The 21,368-nt window shown below is 40.5% G+C and overlaps 5 protein-coding genes across 12 annotated transcripts; 1 reads left to right on the plus strand and 4 right to left on the minus strand.

Annotated features, from left to right (window-relative positions):
• Positions 1–477: 477 nt before the first annotated feature.
• On the minus strand, positions 478–3,726 carry ube2t (ubiquitin-conjugating enzyme E2T (putative)). The gene is made up of 7 exons (XM_026332400.1): positions 3,593–3,726; positions 3,152–3,261; positions 1,854–1,923; positions 1,656–1,761; positions 1,420–1,518; positions 932–1,015; positions 478–694 (listed from the first exon to the last, which is right to left on the minus strand). Exons 2-7 carry the CDS (start codon positions 3,258–3,260, stop codon positions 593–595), a joined length of 570 nt encoding a protein of 189 aa, XP_026188185.1. The 5' UTR covers position 3,261; positions 3,593–3,726; the 3' UTR covers positions 478–592.
• A 1,256-nt stretch (positions 3,727–4,982) lies between these two features.
• LOC113145546 (uncharacterized methyltransferase YdaC-like) lies at positions 4,983–7,479 on the minus strand. Of its 2 annotated transcripts, XM_026332393.1 has the most exons (4): positions 7,251–7,479; positions 5,688–5,944; positions 5,380–5,560; positions 4,983–5,228 (listed from the first exon to the last, which is right to left on the minus strand). In XM_026332393.1, coding segments are annotated over exons 1-4 (636 nt in total). In that variant the 5' UTR covers positions 7,252–7,479; the 3' UTR covers positions 4,983–5,031. The 2 variants fall into 2 exon arrangements, with proteins under 2 accessions (XP_026188178.1, XP_026188179.1); XM_026332394.1 differs by lacking the exon at positions 7,251–7,479 and having other exon boundaries at positions 5,688–6,099.
• Positions 7,480–8,406: 927 nt separating this feature from the next.
• Positions 8,407–11,209, minus strand: LOC113145545 (uncharacterized methyltransferase YdaC-like). 2 transcript variants are annotated; one of them, XM_026332391.2, is made up of 4 exons: positions 11,098–11,209; positions 9,535–9,791; positions 9,226–9,406; positions 8,407–9,074 (listed from the first exon to the last, which is right to left on the minus strand). In XM_026332391.2, coding segments are annotated over exons 1-4 (636 nt in total). In that variant the 5' UTR covers positions 11,099–11,209; the 3' UTR covers positions 8,407–8,877. The 2 variants fall into 2 exon arrangements, with proteins under 2 accessions (XP_026188176.1, XP_026188177.1); XM_026332392.1 differs by lacking the exon at positions 11,098–11,209 and having other exon boundaries at positions 9,535–9,946.
• A 2,103-nt stretch (positions 11,210–13,312) lies between these two features.
• Positions 13,313–16,506, minus strand: LOC113145548 (uncharacterized methyltransferase YdaC-like). The gene is made up of 4 exons (XM_026332395.2): positions 16,164–16,506; positions 14,010–14,266; positions 13,701–13,881; positions 13,313–13,558 (listed from the first exon to the last, which is right to left on the minus strand). The coding sequence occupies exons 2-4, from the start codon at positions 14,262–14,264 to the stop codon at positions 13,362–13,364; spliced, it is 633 nt and encodes a 210-aa protein (XP_026188180.1). The 5' UTR covers positions 14,265–14,266; positions 16,164–16,506; the 3' UTR covers positions 13,313–13,361.
• Positions 16,507–16,510: 4 nt separating this feature from the next.
• Positions 16,511–20,258, plus strand: etv7 (ETS variant transcription factor 7). Of its 6 annotated transcripts, none has more exons than XM_026332364.2 (9): positions 16,511–16,762; positions 16,973–17,120; positions 17,242–17,406; positions 17,488–17,658; positions 18,606–18,707; positions 18,837–18,977; positions 19,611–19,753; positions 19,839–19,939; positions 20,025–20,258. In XM_026332364.2, the coding sequence occupies exons 1-9, from the start codon at positions 16,730–16,732 to the stop codon at positions 20,203–20,205; spliced, it is 1,185 nt and encodes a 394-aa protein (XP_026188149.1). In that variant the 5' UTR covers positions 16,511–16,729; the 3' UTR covers positions 20,206–20,258. The 6 variants fall into 6 exon arrangements, with proteins under 6 accessions (XP_026188149.1, XP_026188152.1, XP_026188151.1 ...); XM_026332367.2 differs by having other exon boundaries at positions 18,873–18,977; XM_026332366.2 differs by having other exon boundaries at positions 16,513–16,762; positions 18,630–18,707.
• Positions 20,259–21,368: the final 1,110 nt, after the last annotated feature.

Raw genomic sequence — 21,368 nt, forward strand, 5'->3', positions numbered from 1 at the left:
TCAAACACAACAAGAAAGTGATCGCACATACAGCTTCTTCCGTTTACATGACTTTGTGTCCATTATGCAATTCTGCCCAACAGGAGGCAAGCAGTCATAGAGACTGAATGGGATATTGCTTTCTACAGAAATTAGTGTAGGCTTGCAATATGTACATATGATGTAACTACCTCTGAACTAGCATGGTATTGACTCACTACTTCCTTATATTTGTCTCTCTTTTTATATGATAAACAGCAAATATATAATTTTATATGTTAAAAAATCCTTAGTTTGTAAAAAAAAAATAATACTTGTTTTGCTATCTAGGATGTACATACTTTGTATACAACTGCTAAGCATATGTTTGAATAAAATTATACTTCATACTGTATATATAAATATACATATATATATATGTATCAAGCACTTTGCTTATACTACCATTTTGAACAAAAGCTCCATAGCACACAAGTCAAGCAATTGTGTGCAATACAATCACTGTTCAAAATAAACTTTAATATCACACACAAACATAAAACTGACATATAAATTAGGTAAATATTTCTGAATTCAGAAGAGGTACATGGTACACTAATGCAGGAAGTGGAAACTACACACAGTTTCTCTTCGCTGGCTCCACTAGTTCTGGCTGAGCCTCTCTTTTGTGGGCTTTCTGATCTGGGGTATTTTGTATGCTGTCTGTCATGACTCCCTGAAAAACATAAAAAACTATTTTAGATTATCACAACAAAGGGTATCTGGTCATGTCCAAAGTATATACAGTAGAGTAAAGTATAACATAATAGTTGGTAGACAAGGTTAATCAAAGGAGCACAGTACCACCTTGTGGTTAAAATATGCCAAAGTATACAACAGAATTAAAAAGCTTCAGGAAATCTGTTGCTGTCATAAACCACAGTAAATATTTTACAACTACAGATTTACTTACCACATTTTTCTGTACAGCATGTTCTTGTGTCCACTTCCTGGCCTTCTCGACAAACAGCTGTTTGTTGTATTTGAACTCCGAGGACTGGATTCAAAAAACGCAAGCGTTTCTTTACAAATATGTACGGTGAGGTTATACAGTCGATAAAAATGCTGTACAATGGAGCTGTAACACTTTGACAGCCTGAAATTTGATAACGCATGGGAAAGGTATTTCAGACTGACATTTGGTAAACCTCTTGGTCTTTAAGAAAAACAGCAACACTGTGATGAGTATTCATCTTCTTCCAAATAGATTTTAGACAAGGTATTATTTAGTTCTCAACCATTCTAATATACCACCACCCAGCTCTGCACAAAAAATAAATAAATCACCTTATTAGTACAATACTCACATGAAGAAAATAAAAGCACCTCAGTGAGATTATGTATTAAATTTTTGCATCTTCATAGAATATATATATGAAAGAGAGATTACCCATAACTCACAATATCAGCCATGAGTGGGTCATCAGGATTGGGCTCTGCCATCAGCAGCTGAATGGAGGTGAGGACTGTGGAGATGTTTAGAGATGGCCTCCAGGCACCCTGAAAAAAAAAAAAATGCAGGAAACACTAAATCTAACACATGGGTGGTGGTATATATTCTCATTTATTTGACTGCATACAAACACAACCAGATAATGGAAGTGAAAAATATCGTTCATTCGCTTCTCTTTCACAACCTTTGGTGGTAGTTTTAGAGCATCATGGCAGATGCGTCCTGAACTGTCAATGTTTGGATGGTAAATGGGGGTCAAGAATCTTATTGCAGGAGGTTCAAATGGGTACCTACAAAAGGAAAACAACAGTCCAGTATTACTATCTGCAATAATGACACGTAGCTGGTAACTGGTAGAAATAGCTCCTCCTTCAAACGTTACCTCTCTGGGACTTTGACCTCCAGGGAGAATATTCCACCTTCATAGGGTGTTTCTTTTCCACCCACTATCTCTGCAAATGTAGAAAATCATGTAAAGTAAAAACTAAAATTGAGTACAAAAAATATCTTAAATTAAATAAAAACAAAACACTGCAAATAACATTTTCTCTTAATGCATTATTTACTTATTACTGCTCATGTAATCCTTATGAGAGAATTAAACATAAGATGCTCCAAAACCTGGGGAAGCTTTCGAAACATCTTATCTTGAAAATATCTTTTCAATTAGGAAGCCTATACTTGATGTGAAGAGCAAATTGTGACAAAATTTTATACACTAATGTAAATCACCCACATATTTCTATGAATCTCTCCAAAACGTCAGTGAAAATCCATAACTGTAATTACTGATTAAGAATAATGACGATTCTTCCTTCTTACAATGCAGAGCTGGCAATTGGCAGTTGTGACCTCAGGTGTTCAGGAAGTTTGTCCCACAAGTGAGGAGCATAGTAACTGAATGCTGCTTCACTTTGTTTGGTTCTGGTTCTGGGAACACACAATAGACCTGTCCCAGATGACCTGAGGGGTCTGGGAATCTCATAGGGAACTAATACATCTTGAATATATTTAGTGCTTTATAAACTAGCAATAAGATTTTAAAATCTAACGGGAAGCCAGTGTAGTGATCTAAGAACTGGTGTGATATCGTCCAGTTTCCTGGTGTTTGTAAGGACTCTAGCAGCAGCATTCTGGATTAGCTGCAGCTGCCTGATTGACTTTTTGCTAAGACCTGTAAACAAGCCATTACAATAATCTGAGCTACTGAAAATAAATGCATGAACAGGTTTTTCTGCATCTTGTTAAGACAGAACCTTTTATTCTAGCAATGTTTTTCAGGTGGTAATTGGAAGATTTAGAGATGGATTTTATGTGGTTGTTAAAATTCAGGTCTGAGTCAATGATTACACCAAGGTTTCTGGCTTGGCATGATTTGATTTGGAACAAATACAGGTCCTGCTGCTGGGTCATTGCCCTTCTATGGCCCTGTCCAGCTCTACTGGTGTAACGGCCACTCTCCTGGTATGTTCCACCTTGGAGTAACTGGACTACCTGTGCAACCTGATTGGGTTGCAGGTACTTCCTCAAAAGAACCAGTCAGGAAGAATAAGGAGGGAGCGTTTGTCTGTGGCCACCACATGCAAAACATTTCCCAGTTTGGGGATTGTCTTGCCTCTGCCTCTCCACTGCAGCGCCTGTCACTTGCATTTGCACCAAAGCAGGTGAAACGTTACTTACGTGCCCGGAGATCGTCAATCCGTTCCTCCTTCTGCCAGCACGTTACCCCGGGAGGTGGCTCGGTGCTCAGCATCTGAAGTTCTCGCTTCAGACGAGAAACCCTCTGCATCCTGAGAAGCAAAGAACCGAGTCAACACATTGAGAACATTAGTAGAGCCGCCTTGATAAACACCGTGAATGCTACAGCCTCGTTAGCTGCTATCCAGGCTGCTGGTAAATCCATTTCAACCAGACAAAACACAAAGTGACTCGCTAAATGTTTCGATATAAAGCTACAAGCTAAGGTTCATTTCTCAGCTAGTTAACTTCCCTACAAGCAGCACAGATTTACTGAGCTAGCAAACATTTTTCTTTCACTAACACTGAAGCTACGAAAACAAGTTAGTGACGACAAAGTTGTTTGTAAGTCCAACACCAAACGGAAACATTAAATTCACTTACTTGTTGTCCACCACGCAGATGCTAGTTGGCTCAAAAGTTTATTGTCACACTGTTTGTAAATCGACGTGGATTTTGTTTTCCTCCCTTTGCATCACAAACAACCCGCGCAACTGCTGCTTCTTCTTCGTCGTCTGCAATTCCGGCAGTTTATTCGCTCCCTGGCGCGTTACTGCCCCCTGCAGGATGTTGTCAGGAAAACAACTTCCTTGTTTTCTTTGTAATTGACGCTCCTTCTTCACTGAGTTTGTTTAATTTTGCAAATACTGCAAATCCTCTCCAGTAAAAATATTATTTTGTTGTGTAACTGAGTGTAAAAACAAAGTATCAGAAATGCAGTTTCTGATCGTGTATAAAACAAAAAGTTAAACTACTTAAAACTCAAAAAGTAAAAAAAAGTGAATGTAATTATACAAAACCTCGTAATAACAGAAGTTAGACAGAATAGGCACAGTATAAGGTGATTACAGGTAAAATGGGACCGTTACATGTACATATTTTCCTTACTAAAAATCAACACAGTGAATTGTAAGGCAGCATAAGATGAAACAAAAAAGGGTTGTGGGCATGACATCACTTCATGGGACATGACACACCATATTTACCAAGCTATCAGTGAATTGGATGGCAAATTGGTAAATACAATAACATGGCATTATGACATAATTGATGTTAATTAAAACAAATAAAAACCCTAATACATAGTGTGCAATTTTTAATATATATGTTATATAATATAATGATGACTCAAAAATATGATAAATCATTTATTATTACCTTCTTTTTCAGGCAATTTTGATAATTTTAGTTTAACATTGCTGGTAAAACGGGCAGCCATTTAATGGGGCAATGGAAATTTGTTATTTAATAAAATTCGCTAGCAAGCTTTATGTTTGAACACAGATACACATAGATAATTATTTACTTTGTGTTTGTTTAACAGTAATGCTAACTACTGCCTTACAAAACTCCATAGCTATTTAACATAATTAATGTGTCCACCGTGATGATAATATTTCAGAATCCTTTGGTAGAAATGAGAACAGCAGGGGGGCAAAAAAGAAAGGAAAATGATTTACTTAAACTTTATACAATGTTTGCATACATGCCCATTTTCAGCAAAGCCCTGTTTTCAACTGAAAATGATAAAGGGTGCACACTCCTGAACTTGTGTGTGATTAATGATCTCTGAGATGTTCATAAATGTTCTCTTTAGTTTTAAATTCACAAGAAACTTGAAAAAGTGCTTAGTGTTTAAATGCTTAATTGAAATATATAGATAGACTGATGACTGTGCTTTAAGAGTCCCAGTTTATCAGTACACTTTGTCCCACTTAACCAATAGTGTCTGGAAAAATGTGGTTTTGGTCAAAGTGTGTTTAGGGAACAATCATCCATCCTGTGTGTTTTATTTCTCTCTTTTTTTCTCTCAAATTTCAATCTCATTTTGAGGCAGTAGCATAGATTGCCTGAAAACCAATGTATTTATGACATTTGTTCTCCATTCTAACATCAGTGAAGCCGGTGTCTCTTAGAGCTGCCATGTAGTTGTCTGGGCGCCAGTTCTCTCCTGGTATAATTCCCATTCTTGCAGCTGTAGCCACACCAGACAGTCTCAGCGTGGTCACCATCAGGCCTCCTGTGTGGTTTTAAGAGAGAGAAGAAGAATGGCATTTGTTCAGAGGAGCATAACTAAAGCATCAGTCAGTCCTGTCTCAGAAAGTGAACATTACTGCTTCTGCTTCATCATCATCATCATCATCATCATCATCATCATCATCGTGTCCTACCTGCTTTCATTACTCGATGTATCTCTGCAGCTCCCTTCCTGAGGTCGGGCCAGTAGTAGTAGGAATTGCAATGAAAGACTTTATCCACAGTACTGTCTCCCAGAGGCATTGCTGCTACATCACAGTGGTGTAGGGTCACTTTCCCACTAGCCACAAGTTTCTTCATTCGATCACTTGCCATCTATAAGAGAAGAAGAAATATTCTGCTATAACAAAAGTGAGTAATGTCCCAGACTTGCCTTGGCTTTGTCTGCCTGTTAGCTACTGGTTTCTTTGATTTTTTTTCTTAGTTACATTAAATACCTCACCTGATGCATGTACTCTGAATAGTCCACCCCTATGAGTTGGCCTGTGGGCTGTGTGAGCAGTTTGGCTGCTGACTGGAGACCCAGACCGGGGCCATGACCCACTTCCAGTACAGTGTCCCCAGGACGGATCTTACTCAGCTGCACAGCTTTCTCCTCAAGATCCCGGTTGTGCACTTTCAAAATCTTAATTATCAGCCATCCTGCCACTGATCGTGTCGGGTGCCCCAGCTGTTTTCCTACTTTTGCAGCCCACATCACTGGAGAAATATGACAAGAGAGACGTGGGCTTTTTTATTCAGATGGATAAACAAAGATACAAGTACTTGTCTTTATCTGGTGACATTTAAAAAAAAATCCAGTTAAACAATAAAGAAGCATTAGGAGAAAAACTAGGTCAGTGGGCAGTTTTATATTGGTTTCTGTCATTCTTAGTTTTGACTTCAGTTTCAAAATCAAATGATGCAGGTCAGAAAAAAAATGACTTGGTGCCAAAGAGAAATTCAGCATAAGTCGTTTGGGAGTATTTTGGATTCAGGAGCTAGGGTGTGTCACTGAGCAAGGTAACGTATGAGAAATGTAAGGTGGGCGTTGAATACGAGCTGAAGCAGGTGACATACTACGCCACGACCACAGACATGTGGTCCAGCAGAACGATGGAACCATATATGAGTTTGACACGGTCCATTACATTAATGACAACTTGGAAATAAAAAGTCGATGGTTGCGAACAGCATTTTTTCCAGAAGATCACACTGGAGAAAATATGTCTCAAGGTTTAAAAGAAGCTTTAAACATCATGGGGACTTTCTGAAGACCAACACGTGTCTCTCACCACAGACAACGGATCTAATATAGTGAAGGCTGCCACTTTGAACAGCTGGACACGATTGCAGGGCTCCGGTCACAGACTACATTTGTAGCAAGTTTGAAAAAGCAAAAGCCTCATTCAAAAATCACAGTATGATAATTTTGTGCATATTTCACAGCCCTAATTATTCAAAAAGTCATAAATCATGATCAATATATTTGCTCACAGTTTCCCCCAGTGTCACACCAGGTGTTAGTCCCTAACAAAAGCAACTCATTCTGTCCAAGAAGTTCCAGTTTGTGTACCGTATGTTTAAGTATGACCGACATTACAGTATATTCATTAAAGATGTTAAAGCTGACCCCAGTACGGATCAATAACTAGATCGCAGTGCATTTAAGCGTATTGATGTCCAAAAACGTCCATTTAAACGGTTCTCTTTATTTTATTCAACGATCAGCTTAACACAAACCCTTCGCTAATCAGATAAATTAAGAAACAACAGAAATATATGATGAAATAAAGTAGAATGAACCAGTAAATTTACGGGTAAGGCCTTTAATATTTATTGTTGGCGACTTGCTATGAAAACAGCGCATGTAGCTTTAAGATCACTATGTCAGTACGTTGAGTGATCACCCAAATTATCTGTCTATGTAAATCTCCCTTTTCACCACATTAACGCAAAACTACCTGACTTTGAGCTTCCTGCGTTATTTTCCCAACAATTGAATATGAATAAATTCATCACTTACTCAGATGTATTTACACATAAAGGAGCATGAATCCAAATCTGCAGAGACGAAGAGGTAAAAGGTGTAAGGTAGGGAAGGAAATGTTGTCTTCAGCTCTGTGTGATTCTGGGCTTCCTCCCAATGGATAAGTGCCATCTATTGATCAGTTTGGCAGTTTGACTGTTTGGCTATTGTCCAGATATTATAAGGCAGAACACAAACCACAGTGAAGTTAATATTTACCATTTACATAAATAACAGAAACTTAAATAGCTGCTCTGTGAGTGTGGTGTGATATTCTGCTATGACACATCATATGTCTGTTGTGCTTAGTGTATTTTATGTCTATGTAACATTTATTTACATCACTTGTGTTTTGTTTTGCTGTTGGACCCACAACATGTGAAGCGAAATGTCTTTTCACCAGGTGCAGGAGATCGAGCTACTGTCGCCCACCTGCCTATTACCAACCACCTTCTTAGCGATGTTCCTGTTCCACACTTTACACACCCATATTACTAGAACCGCTTCACTCAGGCCTGTTTACAAACGGATCCACGTCTCTGAGCATTCAGGCAAATGTCAGGAGACTTTCAAAAAAAGCGCAGGGGAGAGTGTAAAGGGTTAATGTCTTTTTTCTTCCTGAAAACAAATTGATTTAACACCATCTCTACAAAATAAAAGTCGACGAAACTCAGTTCTTGTGACTTATCCAATACCATGTGTTAGGACCACGGATTTTGCACTTCCTGCCTCGAACCTTAATTTTGAAAATCTAGTTCCTGTATCCCTGTTACCTAGTGTTCGATAGCTTATCTATTTATCCTGACTGATTTCACCTGGACCTGAATCTGCCACACCTGTGACTGGCTGCATAAAAGCAGAGCAGCCAGATGTCTTGGCTAGTCTGTGATGTTGTCACATGGTACTCACCCTCCAGCCCTGCCTGATGTAATTTCTGGTGAACCATGAAATGACACTTGATGGCTTCACCTGCACCTGGAAATGCCTTTCTTGTTTCTGCAGTTGTAACTTGAACCTTGGAACATATTATTATTTGACTCATTATTTAATTCTTGACCTGGATGTTTGAAGGTGTTAATTGGACCTCGACACTTGCTTCCTAATTTTTTTGGAATCCAAGTCTGTTTTTTTTTTTTTTTTTTTTGTAAGGCCAAACTTGACCCTCGAAAGCCTGAAGGTTACTGTGGATCTTAAAATCTATTGTGGAATTTACAGGCTTTTACAGGGCATTTCCTGCAGCCCATTAAAATGAGCTGTACGTTCTCTACATTTGTCTGCTGTCTCTTTGCCCACTAAATAGAGTATTTGCCTCAAACCAGTGTGTGCCCTGGTCTAAGCCGTGAATACACCACCTCCTCTCTCCTGCACGTCCCTTGAAATGCCACCACGTCGACCGACTGTTAGATAAGTGTCTCCCACTGCATCTCACCTGCTTTGCCGTGACCCTTTCACTGCCGCTTTGATTAAGGATTTTGCCTCCCCTCTTCCAAATGGTACTTTAATAATTCCTTCATTTGTCACTTTAAAAAAAAAATTAAATGTGGTTTTGGTCAAAGTGTGTTTAGGGAACAATCATCCATCCTGTGTGTTTTATTTCTCTCTTTTTTTCTCTCAAATTTCAATCTCATTTTGAGGCAGTAGCATAGATTGCCTGAAAACCAATGTATTTATGCCATTTGTTCTCCATTCTAACATCAGTGAAGCCGGTGTCTCTTAGAGCTGCCATGTAGTTGTCTGGGCGCCAGTTCTCTCCTGGTATAATTCCCATTCTTGCCAAAGTAGCCACACCAGACAGTCTCAGCGTGGTCACCATCAGGCCTCCTGTGTGGTTTTAAGAGAGAGAAGAAGAATGGCATTTGTTCAGAGGAGCATAACTAAAGCATCAGTCAGTCCTGTCTCAGAAAGTGAACACTACTGCTTCTGCTTCATCATCATCATCATCATCATCATCATCATCATCATCGTGTCCTACCTGCTTTCATTACTCGATGTATCTCTGCAGCTCCCTTCCTGAGGTCGGGCCAGTAGTAGTAGGAATTGCAATGAAAGACTTTATCCACAGTACTGTCTCCCAGAGGCATTGCTGCTACATCACAGTGGTGTAGGGTCACTTTCCCACTAGCCACAAGTTTCTTCATTCGATCACTTGCCATCTATAAGAGAAGAAGAAATATTCTGCTATAACAAAAGTGAGTAATGTCCCAGACTTGCCTTGGCTTTGTCTGCCTGTTAGCTACTGGTTTCTTTTGATTTTTTTTCTTAGTTACATTAAATACCTCACCTGATGCATGTACTCTGAATAGTCCACCCCTATGAGTTGGCCTGTGGGCTGTGTGAGCAGTTTGGCTGCTGACTGGAGACCCAGACCGGGGCCATGACCCACTTCCAGTACAGTGTCCCCAGGACGGATCTTACACAGCTGCACAGACTTCTCCACAAGAACCCGGTTGTACACTTTCAAAATCTTAATTATCAGCCATCCTGCCACTGATCGTGTCGGGTGCCCCAGCTGTTTTCCTACTTTTGCAGCCCACATCACTGGAGAAATATGACAAGAGAGACGTGGGCTTTTTTATTCAGATGGATAAACAAAGATACAAGTACTTGTCTTTATCTGGTGACATTTAAAAAAAAATCCAGTTAAACAATAAAGAAGCATTAGGAGAAAAACTAGGTCAGTGGGCAGTTTTATATTGGTTTCTGTCATTCTTAGTTTTGACTTCAGTTTCAAAATCAAATGATGCAGGTCAGAAAAAAAATGACTTGGTGCCAAAGAGAAATTCAGCATAAGTCGTTTGGGAGTATTTTGGATTCAGGAGCTAGGGTGTGTCACTGAGCAAGGTAACGTATGAGAAATGTAAGGTGGGCGTTGAATACGAGCTGAAGCAGGTGACATACTACGCCACGACCACAGACATGTGGTCCAGCAGAACGATGGAACCATATATGAGTTTGACACGGTCCATTACATTAATGACAACTTGGAAATAAAAAGTCGATGGTTGCGAACAGCATTTTTTCCAGAAGATCACACTGGAGAAAATATGTCTCAAGGTTTAAAAGAAGCTTTAAACATCATGGGGACTTTCTGAAGACCAACACGTGTCTCTCACCACAGACAACGGATCTAATATAGTGAAGGCTGCCACTTTGAACAGCTGGACACGATTGCAGGGCTCCGGTCACAGACTACATTTGTAGCAAGTTTGAAAAAGCAAAAGCCTCATTCAAAAATCACAGTATGATAATTTTGTGCATATTTCACAGCCCTAATTATTCAAAAAGTCATAAATCATGATCAATATATTTGCTCACAGTTTCCCCCAGTGTCACACCAGGTGTTAGTCCCTAACAAAAGCAACTCATTCTGTCCAAGAAGTTCCAGTTTGTGTACCGTATGTTTAAGTATGACCGACATTACAGTATATTCATGAAAGACGTTAAAGCTGACCCCAGTACGGATCAATAACTAGATCGCAGTGCATTTAAGCGTATTGATGTCCAAAAACGTCCATTTAAACGGTTCTCTTTATTTTATTCAACGATCAGCTTAACACAAACCCTTCGCTAATCAGATAAATTAAGAAACAACAGAAATATATGATGAAATAAAGTAGAATGAACCAGTAAATTTACGGGTAAGGCCTTTAATATTTATTGTTGGCGACTTGCTATGAAAACAGCGCATGTAGCTTTAAGATCACTATGTCAGTACGTTGAGTGATCACCCAAATTATCTGTCTATGTAAATCTCCCTTTTCACCACATTAACGCAAAACTACCTGACTTTGAGCTTCCTGCGTTATTTTCCCAACAATTGAATATGAATAAATTCATCACTTACTCAGATGTATTTACACATAAAGGAGCATGAATCCAAATCTGCAGAGACGAAGAGGTAAAAGGTGTAAGGTAGGGAAGGAAATGTTGTCTTCAGCTCTGTGTGATTCTGGGCTTCCTCCCAATGGATAAGTGCCATCTATTGATCAGTTTGGCAGTTTGACTGTTTGGCTATTGTCCAGATATTATAAGGCAGAACACAAACCACAGTGAAGTTAATATTTACCATTTACATAAATAACAGAAACTTAAATAGCTGCTCTGTGAGTGTGGTGTGATATTCTGCCATGACACATCATATGTCTGTTGTGCTTAGTGTATTTTATGTCTATGTAACATTTATTTACATCACTTGTGTTTTGTTTTGCTGTTGGACCCACAACATGTGAAGCGAAATGTCTTTTCACCAGGTGCAGGAGATCGAGCTACTGTCGCCCACCTGCCTATTACCAACCACCTTCTTAGCGATGTTCCTGTTCCACACTTTACACACCCATATTACTAGAACCGCTTCACTCAGGCCTGTTTACAAACGGATCCACGTCTCTGAGCATTCAGGCAAATGTCAGGAGACTTTCAAAAAAAGCCCAGGGGAGAGTGTAAAGGGTTAATGTCTTTTTTCTTCCTGAAAACAAATTGATTTAACACCATCTCTACAAAATAAAAGTCGACGAAACTCAGTTCTTGTGACTTATCCAATACCATGCGTTAGGACCACGGATTTTGCACTTCCTGCCTCGAACCTTAATTTTGAAAATCTAGTTCCTGTATCCCTGTTACCTAGTGTTCGATAGCTTATCTATTTATCCTGACTGATTTCACCTGGACCTGAATCTGCCACACCTGTGACTGGCTGCATAAAAGCAGAGCAGCCACATGTCTTGGCTAGTCTGTGATGTTGTCACATGGTACTCACCCTCCAGCCCTGCCTGATGTAATTTCTGGTGAACCATGAAATGACACTTGATGGCTTCACCTGCACCTGGAAATGCCTTTCTTGTTTCTGCAGTTGTAACTTGAACATATTATTTGACTCATTATTTAATTCTTGACCTGGATGTTTGAAGGTGTTAATTGGACCTCGACACTTGCTTCCTAATTTTTTTGGAATCCAAGTCTGTTTTTTTTTTTTTTTTTTTGTAAGGCCAAACTTGACCCTCGAAAGCCTGAAGGTTACTGTGGATTTTAAAATCTATTGTGGAATTTACAGGCTTTTACAGGGCATTTCCTGCAGCCCATTAAAATGAGCTGTACGTTCTCTACATTTGTCTGCTGTCTCTTTGCCCACTAAATAGAGTATTTGCCTCAAACCAGTGTGTGCCCTGGTCTAAGCCGTGAATACACCACCTCCTCTCTCCTGCACGTCCCTTGAAATGCCACCACGTCGACCGACTGTTGGATAAGTGTCTCCCACTGCATCTCACCTGCTTTGCCGTGACCCTTTCACTGCCGCTTTGATTAAGGATTTCGCCTCCCCTCTTCCAAATGGTACTTTAATAATCCCTTCATTTGTCACTTTAAGTGCCATTTTTGCTATGTGGTCTGCCCTTTCATTCCCCACTTCTCCCAGATGTTTAGGGATCCAACAAAAATTCACAATAATTCCAGCTCTCTGTGTTCTCAGTAGGGTTAGGTGAATTTCTACTAGTATGTCGTCTCTAGGCTGTTCAAAGCTGCAGCTGAATCACATGACGTAATTGATTTTAATTAAAAAACCCTAATAGCTTATAATTTTTAATATATATATTATATAATATAATGATGAATCAAAAATCATTTCTTTTCACCTTCTTTTTTTAGGCAATTTTGACACTTTTAGTTTAACACTGCTGGTAAAACAGGGACGGCCATTTAATGGGGCAATGGAAATTTGTTACCTAATAAAATTCACTAGCAAGCTTTATGTTTGAACACAGATACACCTAGATAATTATTTACTTTGTGTTTGTTTAACACTAATGCTAACTACTGCCTTACAAAACTCCATAGCTATTTAACATAATTAATGTGTCCACTGAGATGTTCATAAATGTTCTCTTTAGTTTTAAATTCACAAGAAATTTGAAAAAGTGCTTCATGTTTAAATGCTTAATTGAAATATATAGATAGACTGATGACTGTGCTTTAAGAGTCCCAGTTTATCAGTACACTTTGTCCCACTTAACCAATAGTGTCTGGAAAAATGTGGTTTTGGTCAAAGTGTGTTTAGGGAACAATCATCCATCCTGTGTGTTTTATTTCTCTCTTTTTTTCTCTCAAATTTCAATCTCATTTTGAGGCAGTAGCATAGATTGCCTGAAAACCAATGTATTTATGACATTTGTTCTCCATTCTAACATCAGTGAAGCCGGTGTCTCTTAGAGCTGCCATGTAGTTGTCTGGGCGCCAGTTCTCTCCTGGTATAATTCCCATTCTTGCAGCTGTAGCCACACCAGACAGTCTCAGCGTGGTCACCATCAGGCCTCCTGTGTGGTTTTAAGAGAGAGAAGAAGAATGGCATTTGTTCAGAGGAGCATAACTAAAGCATCAGTCAGTCCTGTCTCAGAAAGTGAACATTACTGCTTCTGCTTCATCATCATCATCATCATCATCATCATCGTGTCCTACCTGCTTTCATTACTCGATGTATCTCTGCAGCTCCCTTCCTGAGGTCGGGCCAGAAGTAGTAGCAATTGCAATGAAAGACTTTATCCACAGTACTGTCTCCCAGAGGCATTGCTGCTACATCACAGTGGTGTAGGGTCACTTTCCCACTAGCCACAAGTTTCTTCATTCGATCACTTGCCATCTATAAGAGAAGAAGAAATATTCTGCTATAACAAAAGTGAGTAATGTCCCAGACTTGCCTTGGCTTTGTCTGCCTGTTAGCTACTGGGTTCTTTGATTTTTTTTTCTTAGTTACATTAAATACCTCACCTGATGCATGTACTCTGAATAGTCCACCCCTATGAGTTGGCCTGTGGGCTGTGTGAGCAGTTTGGCTGCTGACTGGAGACCCAGGCCGGGACCATGACCCACTTCCAGTACAGTGTCCCCAGGACGGATCTTACACAGCTGCACAGCGTTCTCCTCAAGAACCTGGTTGTACACTTTCAAAATCTTAGTAGCCAGCCATCCTGCCACTGATCGTGTCGGGTGCCCCAGCTCTTTTCCTACTTTTGCAGCCCACATCACTGGAGAAATATAGAGAAATATACAGAGAGACTCAGATGGATAAACATTAGGTGATTTTTGCACTAAAGTGCAAATGCAAGCACTTGTCTTTATCTAGTGCCATTTTTAAAATTCCACTCAAAGCCAGTAAGTTAATTTTTATTATGCTGTGTCATCATAAAAAACAGCTTAAGTTTAGGCAGCCTAGTCAAAGAATTAGAGTAAGCTGCTGTGAAGGATGATAATGATGATGATGCATTGGGTTATAAATACTGTACCTATACAGGAATTTTATAACATATAGCAAATCTAATCTAAACTAAAGTCCCTTTAGACAGAGGGGGTTTAGTCTCCTAATGCTCCTGCAGGTTTTTCAGAGGTGATCATATACAGTTGCAAGAAAAAGTATGTGAACCTTTGGGTTTAATAACTGGTTGACCCTCCTTTGGCAGCAATAACCTCAACCTTTCCTGTAATTGCAGATCAGACTTGCACAACGGTCACGAGGAATTTTGGACCATTCCTCTTTACAAAACTGTTTCAGTGCAGCAATATTCTTGGGATGTCTGGTGTGAATCACTCTCTTGAGGTCATGCCACAGCATCTCAACCGGGTTGAGGTCAGGACTCTGACTGGGCCACTCAAGAAGGGGTATTTTCTTCTGTTGAAGCCATTCTGTTGTTGATTTACTTCTATGCTTTGGGTCATTGTCCTGTTGCATCACCCATCCTCTGTTGAGCTTCAGTTGACAGACAGATGGTCTTAAGTTTTCTTGCAAAATGGCTTGATAAACTTTGGAATTCATTTTTCTGTCGATGACATAAATCCGTCCAGGCCCTGAGGCAGCAAAGCAGCCCCAAACCACGATGGCCCCTTCGCCATATTTCACAGTTGGGATGAGGTTTTGATGTTGGTGTGCTGTGTCTTTTTTTTCTCCCCACGTAGCGTTGTGTGTTCTTTCCAAACAACTCAGTTTTGATTTCATCTGTCCACAGAATAGTTTGCCAGTAGTGCTGTGGAACATCCAGGTCCTCTTTTGCAAACTTCAAATGTGCTGCAATGTTTTTTTTGGACAGCAGTGGTTTCATCTGTGGTGTCCTCCCATGACCTCCATTCTTGTGTAATGTTTTACTTGTTGTAGATTTGTCAAACATGTTAGCATCTGCCAGAGATTTCTGTAAGTCTTTAGCTGACACCCTAGGAGTCTTCTTCACCTCATTGAGCATTCTGCGCTGTGCTCTTGCAGTCATCTTTACAGGACGACCACGCCTAGGGAGAGTAGCAACAGCGCTGAACTTTCTCCATTTGTAGACAGTCTGTCTTACCGTGGATACATGAACATCTAGGCTTTTAGAGATACTTTTGGAACCCTTTCCAGCTTCATGCAAGTCAACAATTCTCGATCGTAGGTCTTCTGAGAGCTCTTTTGTGCAAGGCATGGTTCACATCAGGCAATGCTTCTTGAGAGCAGCAAACTCAAAACTGGAGTGTGTTTTTTATAGGGCAGGGCAGCTTTAACCAACACATCCAATCTCATCACATTGATTGGACTCCAGGTTGGCTGACTACTGGCTCCAGTTAGCTCTTGGAGAAGTCATTAGCCTAGGGGTTCACATACTTTTTCCACCCTGCACTATGAATGTTTACATGTTATGTTCAATAAAGACATGAAAACATATAATGTTTGTGCGGTATTAGTTTTAAGCAGACTGTGTTTTTCTATTGCTGTGACTTAGATGAAGATCAGAACACATTTTATGACCAATTTATGCAAAAATCCAAGTAATCCCAAAGGGTTCACGTACTTTTTCTTGCAACTGTGTCCCTGTATAGTCCGTATAGTCTGGTATATGTGTCTACTGTCATATTGGTTTATTAATTTAGGTTGTCACCCTGACTGGTTTTCTAATACCTTACCTAGTCAGCAGTGCGTGGGCGTCTCAGCTCGCGACCTCTGCTCTTTCTGCACGAGGAGGGCTCGAGCGCACGCGCAGTTGTGCTCTGTGATCTCATTCACTTTTCACACTCCCGCAGTTTTTATTCAGTAACGTCCTCACGCTTTTCTCTTATTCCCCCCATCACAGGACGTTTGTTCTGCCAAATATTCATTGGACTAAAATGGAAAACAAACAAACATTTCTTCTGTCTTCCTGTTTTATATGAGACTGTTGTAACGTAAATATGCGCTTCGATCTCTGTGCAGTCAGGTGTTTTCAGAAATGTCCTTCTGCCGCTGCTTCCTCCAATCAGTCTGTTTTGCACACACCCACTTCATGGATTATGTTTCTTTCGTTTTCATTTCCCGGAAGGGTCGAATGTGAAAATAGTTTTATTTCTTCGAACATTATTTTCCATCTTCGTCAGAAATGGAGTTTGGGGAGGACTGAAGTTCATTTCAGGGCTTTTTTTTTGGGCGAGTTGTTTTTCTGCTTATTAGAAAATCCTGCTGCTTGTTAATAGTCGAATAGATAAAGGACGTTTCTATGGAGAACATTTCCCTGGCACCTTTGATCAAGGTAAGTTAAGGTTTTCGGGGGAACAGGTTTAATAATGTTAATAAACACGGAACCACAGCAGCAGATTAAGTGTTTGAAATTGTAGGACGTGGTCAACTGCTGCTGTTTACTGGGAAATTGCCTCTGGTAAAGCGCCAGCGTTGCTGTTTCCATACACGAACAGCTGAATACATGTGTAGTTACGTGCATGTGTGTGTGGATGTTTTGCAGCAAGAAAACACAGAAAACGGTCCCCCATCCATAATGCATGGGAGGGAAGTCACCCTTGCACCTGGTGTGCATCACCTCCCACCCAACCAGCTTCCTGTGGTCAGTCCCCCCACTCAGGAAGACCTATGGCAGCTACCTGGACGCCTGCGTGAGTCAGACCCTCCTCAGTTTGACACACCTTAAAGACTGGACTCCAAACACCAAGCAATGACTGCAGCACTCACCCCCTGAAACTGTGTGTGCTTTTATTACATACATGTCTTTTGTAGGAATAAACCCATCTCTGTGGGATAAGGAGGACGTCGCCCACTGGATCCACTGGGCTCAGAAGGAGTACTCTCTACGCCGGCCGGACAAGGGACGCTTTGAAATGAACGGCCGAGCCCTGTGCCTGCTCACCAAGGAAGACTTCAGACGCCGCTGCCCCAGCTCAGGTAGAAATGAGTGTGCAGGTAGAGAGTGTGTTACCTGCTTCGATACACCTGTTTGTATATGTGCTCTGTGTATTTCTGTAGGTGATGTTTTGTATGAGATTCTTCAGTGTGTGAAACAGCAAAGGAGGGGTGTTGTCTACGACCCCTCATGTCCTTCCCTGGGAACCCAACGCACCCAGAGTCCAGGCAGCTGCCAGATCCCCACTCACAGTGTCCAAGAGCCTCAGCCTCCTACAGGGAATGACACCCCAGGTCAGCAAGGGTACTTTACTGACTATATATGGTGACACATACAGGGGATCCGAGTCCAGCTCTCTGGACAAGCAAATGCATTGCAGCCACTGAAAATATAAGAGAAGGACGATTCCATATTTAAGTCAGAGTGACAGAACAGGAGTAATGTGCTCAGTTCTCATGGTTCTACATGAGCTGCAGTTATCTGATGGTGTGTTCGGGAACCATCAGGTTCAATAACAGGTATGAGTGGGTAGCTCACAATATACTTTAATGCACTGAATGAGTTTAGGACAATATAGATTTAGTAGAGCACACACACACACACACACATATATATATATATATATACACAGTGCTTGTTTGAGTTTGTTGCCTGTCACATTAAACTTGTTTATCTTGAGGTGCAGTTACTTCCTGATCAGTCACTGGCTCATGTACAAACACATCACTCTGGAATTCATGTCTCTCCATGCACGCCTCCTCTTCAGTGTTATGGTAGTCAGACTACACAAACATTTACCTTAGGCTCTAATTGTCCCTACGTAACATTTAGAAAATGAGATGTTATGTCAGATGCCACTGCAACACCTCAAAACTGTGCCTGAGTACAGTACTTGGGTAAAAGTACTTTGTTACTTCCCAGTGGTCAGGGCATTTTACCCTTCAGTGGACTAATACACACAAACAAATACCTTGTTTGTCTCTACCATAAACAAAGGTGTTTTCCATTATAGGAAGTAGGATTTGTGCCAGTGGGTGTGTCGCAGTTACCTACCAGGTTTTAACTGCAGTATCCAGAGCAATTACTTTAAACAATATTCAAAATGGCCTTCTGGTCTTAGACATTGCATTATCCATTGAATTTACTGGACCCATTGAAGTAAAACATTCAAGTGGTTGCAAACTCACTTTTGCTTTCAGTTTAGCTCTTTGTCACAGTTCCTCATATTTGTTTCTCACAGTTTCCCTTGCTTTCACCACTGCAGTGTCGGCAGGTGTCATAATCACCGTGACCAGCCAACCAGAGACCTTTTGCACTCAGCCTGCTCCACTTACACACAGTAGTGGGTATATCAGACTACTATAACAATACAAATATAGTAGCCTGCCCTTATAATTATTTACTGTGATGTATGTTTTCTTGTCCCTATATTTTTGTCACTTTCTACATCTTTCTGTTTCTCTTTCAGATGGATCTGTAACTGTCTCTCCATTGTCCCACAAACAAGCTCAGCGTTTCCCTCAAACACAGAACATCATCCAGGAGCCTCTCAACCTGTCCAGTCGAGAGAAGCCAAGGAGCCCATTGCACAAAGCCACCGGCCGCATCCCAGGTAGTGTGACATTACTTTAATAACCACTATACTACAGTATTCACTTAGAAAATTACAGTATTTTGTCATAGAGGAACTAAAACTGCATGAACCGTTAGAGGTTAGAAAATCCCAAGGCACGAGGCTTTGGCTGCCTTAGCCTTTAGACATTAAACAGCCCTAAGACTCAGGGTAACACGTTCATGAATGAAGTAAGTAAAGATGTTGAGTCCAGTATTCAATTATTCACTTATACCAAAGCCTCGGTTTTATATCCTGCTTGAGAAAAATATCTTGTAAGCTTGATGTGACTTTGTCCTTCAGCCACATTTCAGCTTCAGCTGTCGTCCATGTCACTTTTGATTTGGTCACTGAGGAAGAGCAAAGAGCAGCACAGACTAGAAAAGCCAGACTGGGTGTTTGATTGAAAGGACTCCCTTTATTCACTTGTAATAACTGAAAGGTTTAAAGAATATCTAAAAGGGAGAAATGTACATATGCTTAAATCAGGCTTTGAGATTATTATCTAAACAATAATAAAAATGAATCCCTTCCATTATAGATAAAGACCATTAATTGCTCATGGAACTATATATTTTGGCAGTGTGTGTCTTTAATCCAAGGCATCTTGTTTTCTTTCTAAATCACTGGCAGATTGCAGACTGCTGTGGGACTACGTGTATCAACTGCTGTGTGATGACCGTTACCAGGAATACATCCGATGGGAAGACCAGGACAGCCTGGTGTTCAGGGTGGTTGACCCAAACGGGCTGGCACGTCTCTGGGGAAACCACAAGGCGAGCAGGAAAAAGAACGCACCAGTTGGTAATGGTTTGTGAATACTGTGCAGGTCCTTGATTATATGCGATCTCTTGTTTACAGAACCGAGACAATATGACGTATGAGAAAATGTCTCGTGCTTTGCGGCACTACTACAAGCTTAACATCATCAAAAAGGAGCGAGGACAGAAACTCCTCTTCAGGTGTCTGTTTCTTTTCATTTATCTTTATTCGCTTTCTTCTTTCACTCCACAAAAACATGTGAATTGATTGTTGTTGCCTCTTCAGGTTTCTGAAGCTCCCACAGGACATCAGGAAACAGCAGACTGACAATGCTGAGTCCCCAGAGCACACTCCACCTCAGGATGGGGACAGCAGTCCTACACATGAGTTCACTGAGGACCACTTTGAGGTTTCCCCTGACCGTGCTTCTCCACAGCCTCCTTCAAGTGGTGCTCCAATTAGATAATAAACACTGCACGAGATATGCCGAAACACAATTCATTACATAATCCAAAGGACTTTGTGGTGTATTTGTCATGTGGTTCCAGCTTCCCCAAATAACCCGTGCATGTACAGGTTTCATGAAACACATTGTGGCGTATACTTTGATGTTGCTTTTCATTTATCTATCCATCATCTACCGCTTATCCTTCGGCTTCGGGGTTTAGACTCATCAATTAACCGAACCCTAACCTGCATGTTTATGGTCTGTGGGACGAAACCGGAGAACCTGGAGAAAACCCACACAAACATAGGGAGAACATGCAAACTCCACACAGAAAGGCTGCACATTCGAACAGGATTCAAACCTTGAACCTTCATGCTGTGAGGCAACACTGCTAACCGCTGCTTTTCTGTGCCACCCGCATTGCTTTTCATTTCACTGTGAATCAGGGTATTTTTAACTGTGATCAGAATCAACACTAATGTTATGGGACGAGGAAAATTGTGAAAGAAATAATAATATTGTTCTACCAGCCAAATAATCACCAGAACTTAAAATTTTCAGGTTTGCTCAACATAATTGCAGAATGAATAATGCTAAGTCTTACAGGTAAACTGTGGAAATGAATGTGGACTTGTTTTGATGCAGGCTGAATGCCAGTTAGATGTTTTGTAAATAATTTACTTGATTAACCTGAGGATGATGTATTTGTTTGTTTGCTCTGTGAAATAAAAATATTTTGTATGACATATAAAGGGAGTTCACCAGCATAACTATACTCTGTGAGACAATACACATCGTCATTATGGTGCATTTATTGCTGCCAGGGTTTGATAAATTATTCATTTGTTTTTGAGATCAAAATTCTAACGGTCTTCTGGTGCTGCCTCGTAAGGAAGCCCTGAGGCCAAAAAGCCATAGAAAAGGTCAAGGACTGTCACCTTATTAACAACTGTGGGACTCAATGTGACATTTACAGCATTAGCAAGCTAACAAAATCAAGGCAATGTGATGAGACACGTTCACAGTGGCCGATCCTCTTTGTGAAAACTGCCTGCAGGGGGTGCTGTGACAGCATGGGAGCAAGCGGCTCAGCTGCTGATACATAACTTGACCTCAGACGGAGCAAAAATTGTTGCATAATTGTATAATTTTACTTTTTTAATTTAGATTTTCCGTCATAT

The sequence above is a fragment of the Mastacembelus armatus genome, chromosome 7 (assembly GCF_900324485.2).
Source record: "Mastacembelus armatus chromosome 7, fMasArm1.2, whole genome shotgun sequence".
Lineage (NCBI taxonomy): Eukaryota > Metazoa > Chordata > Actinopteri > Synbranchiformes > Mastacembelidae > Mastacembelus > Mastacembelus armatus.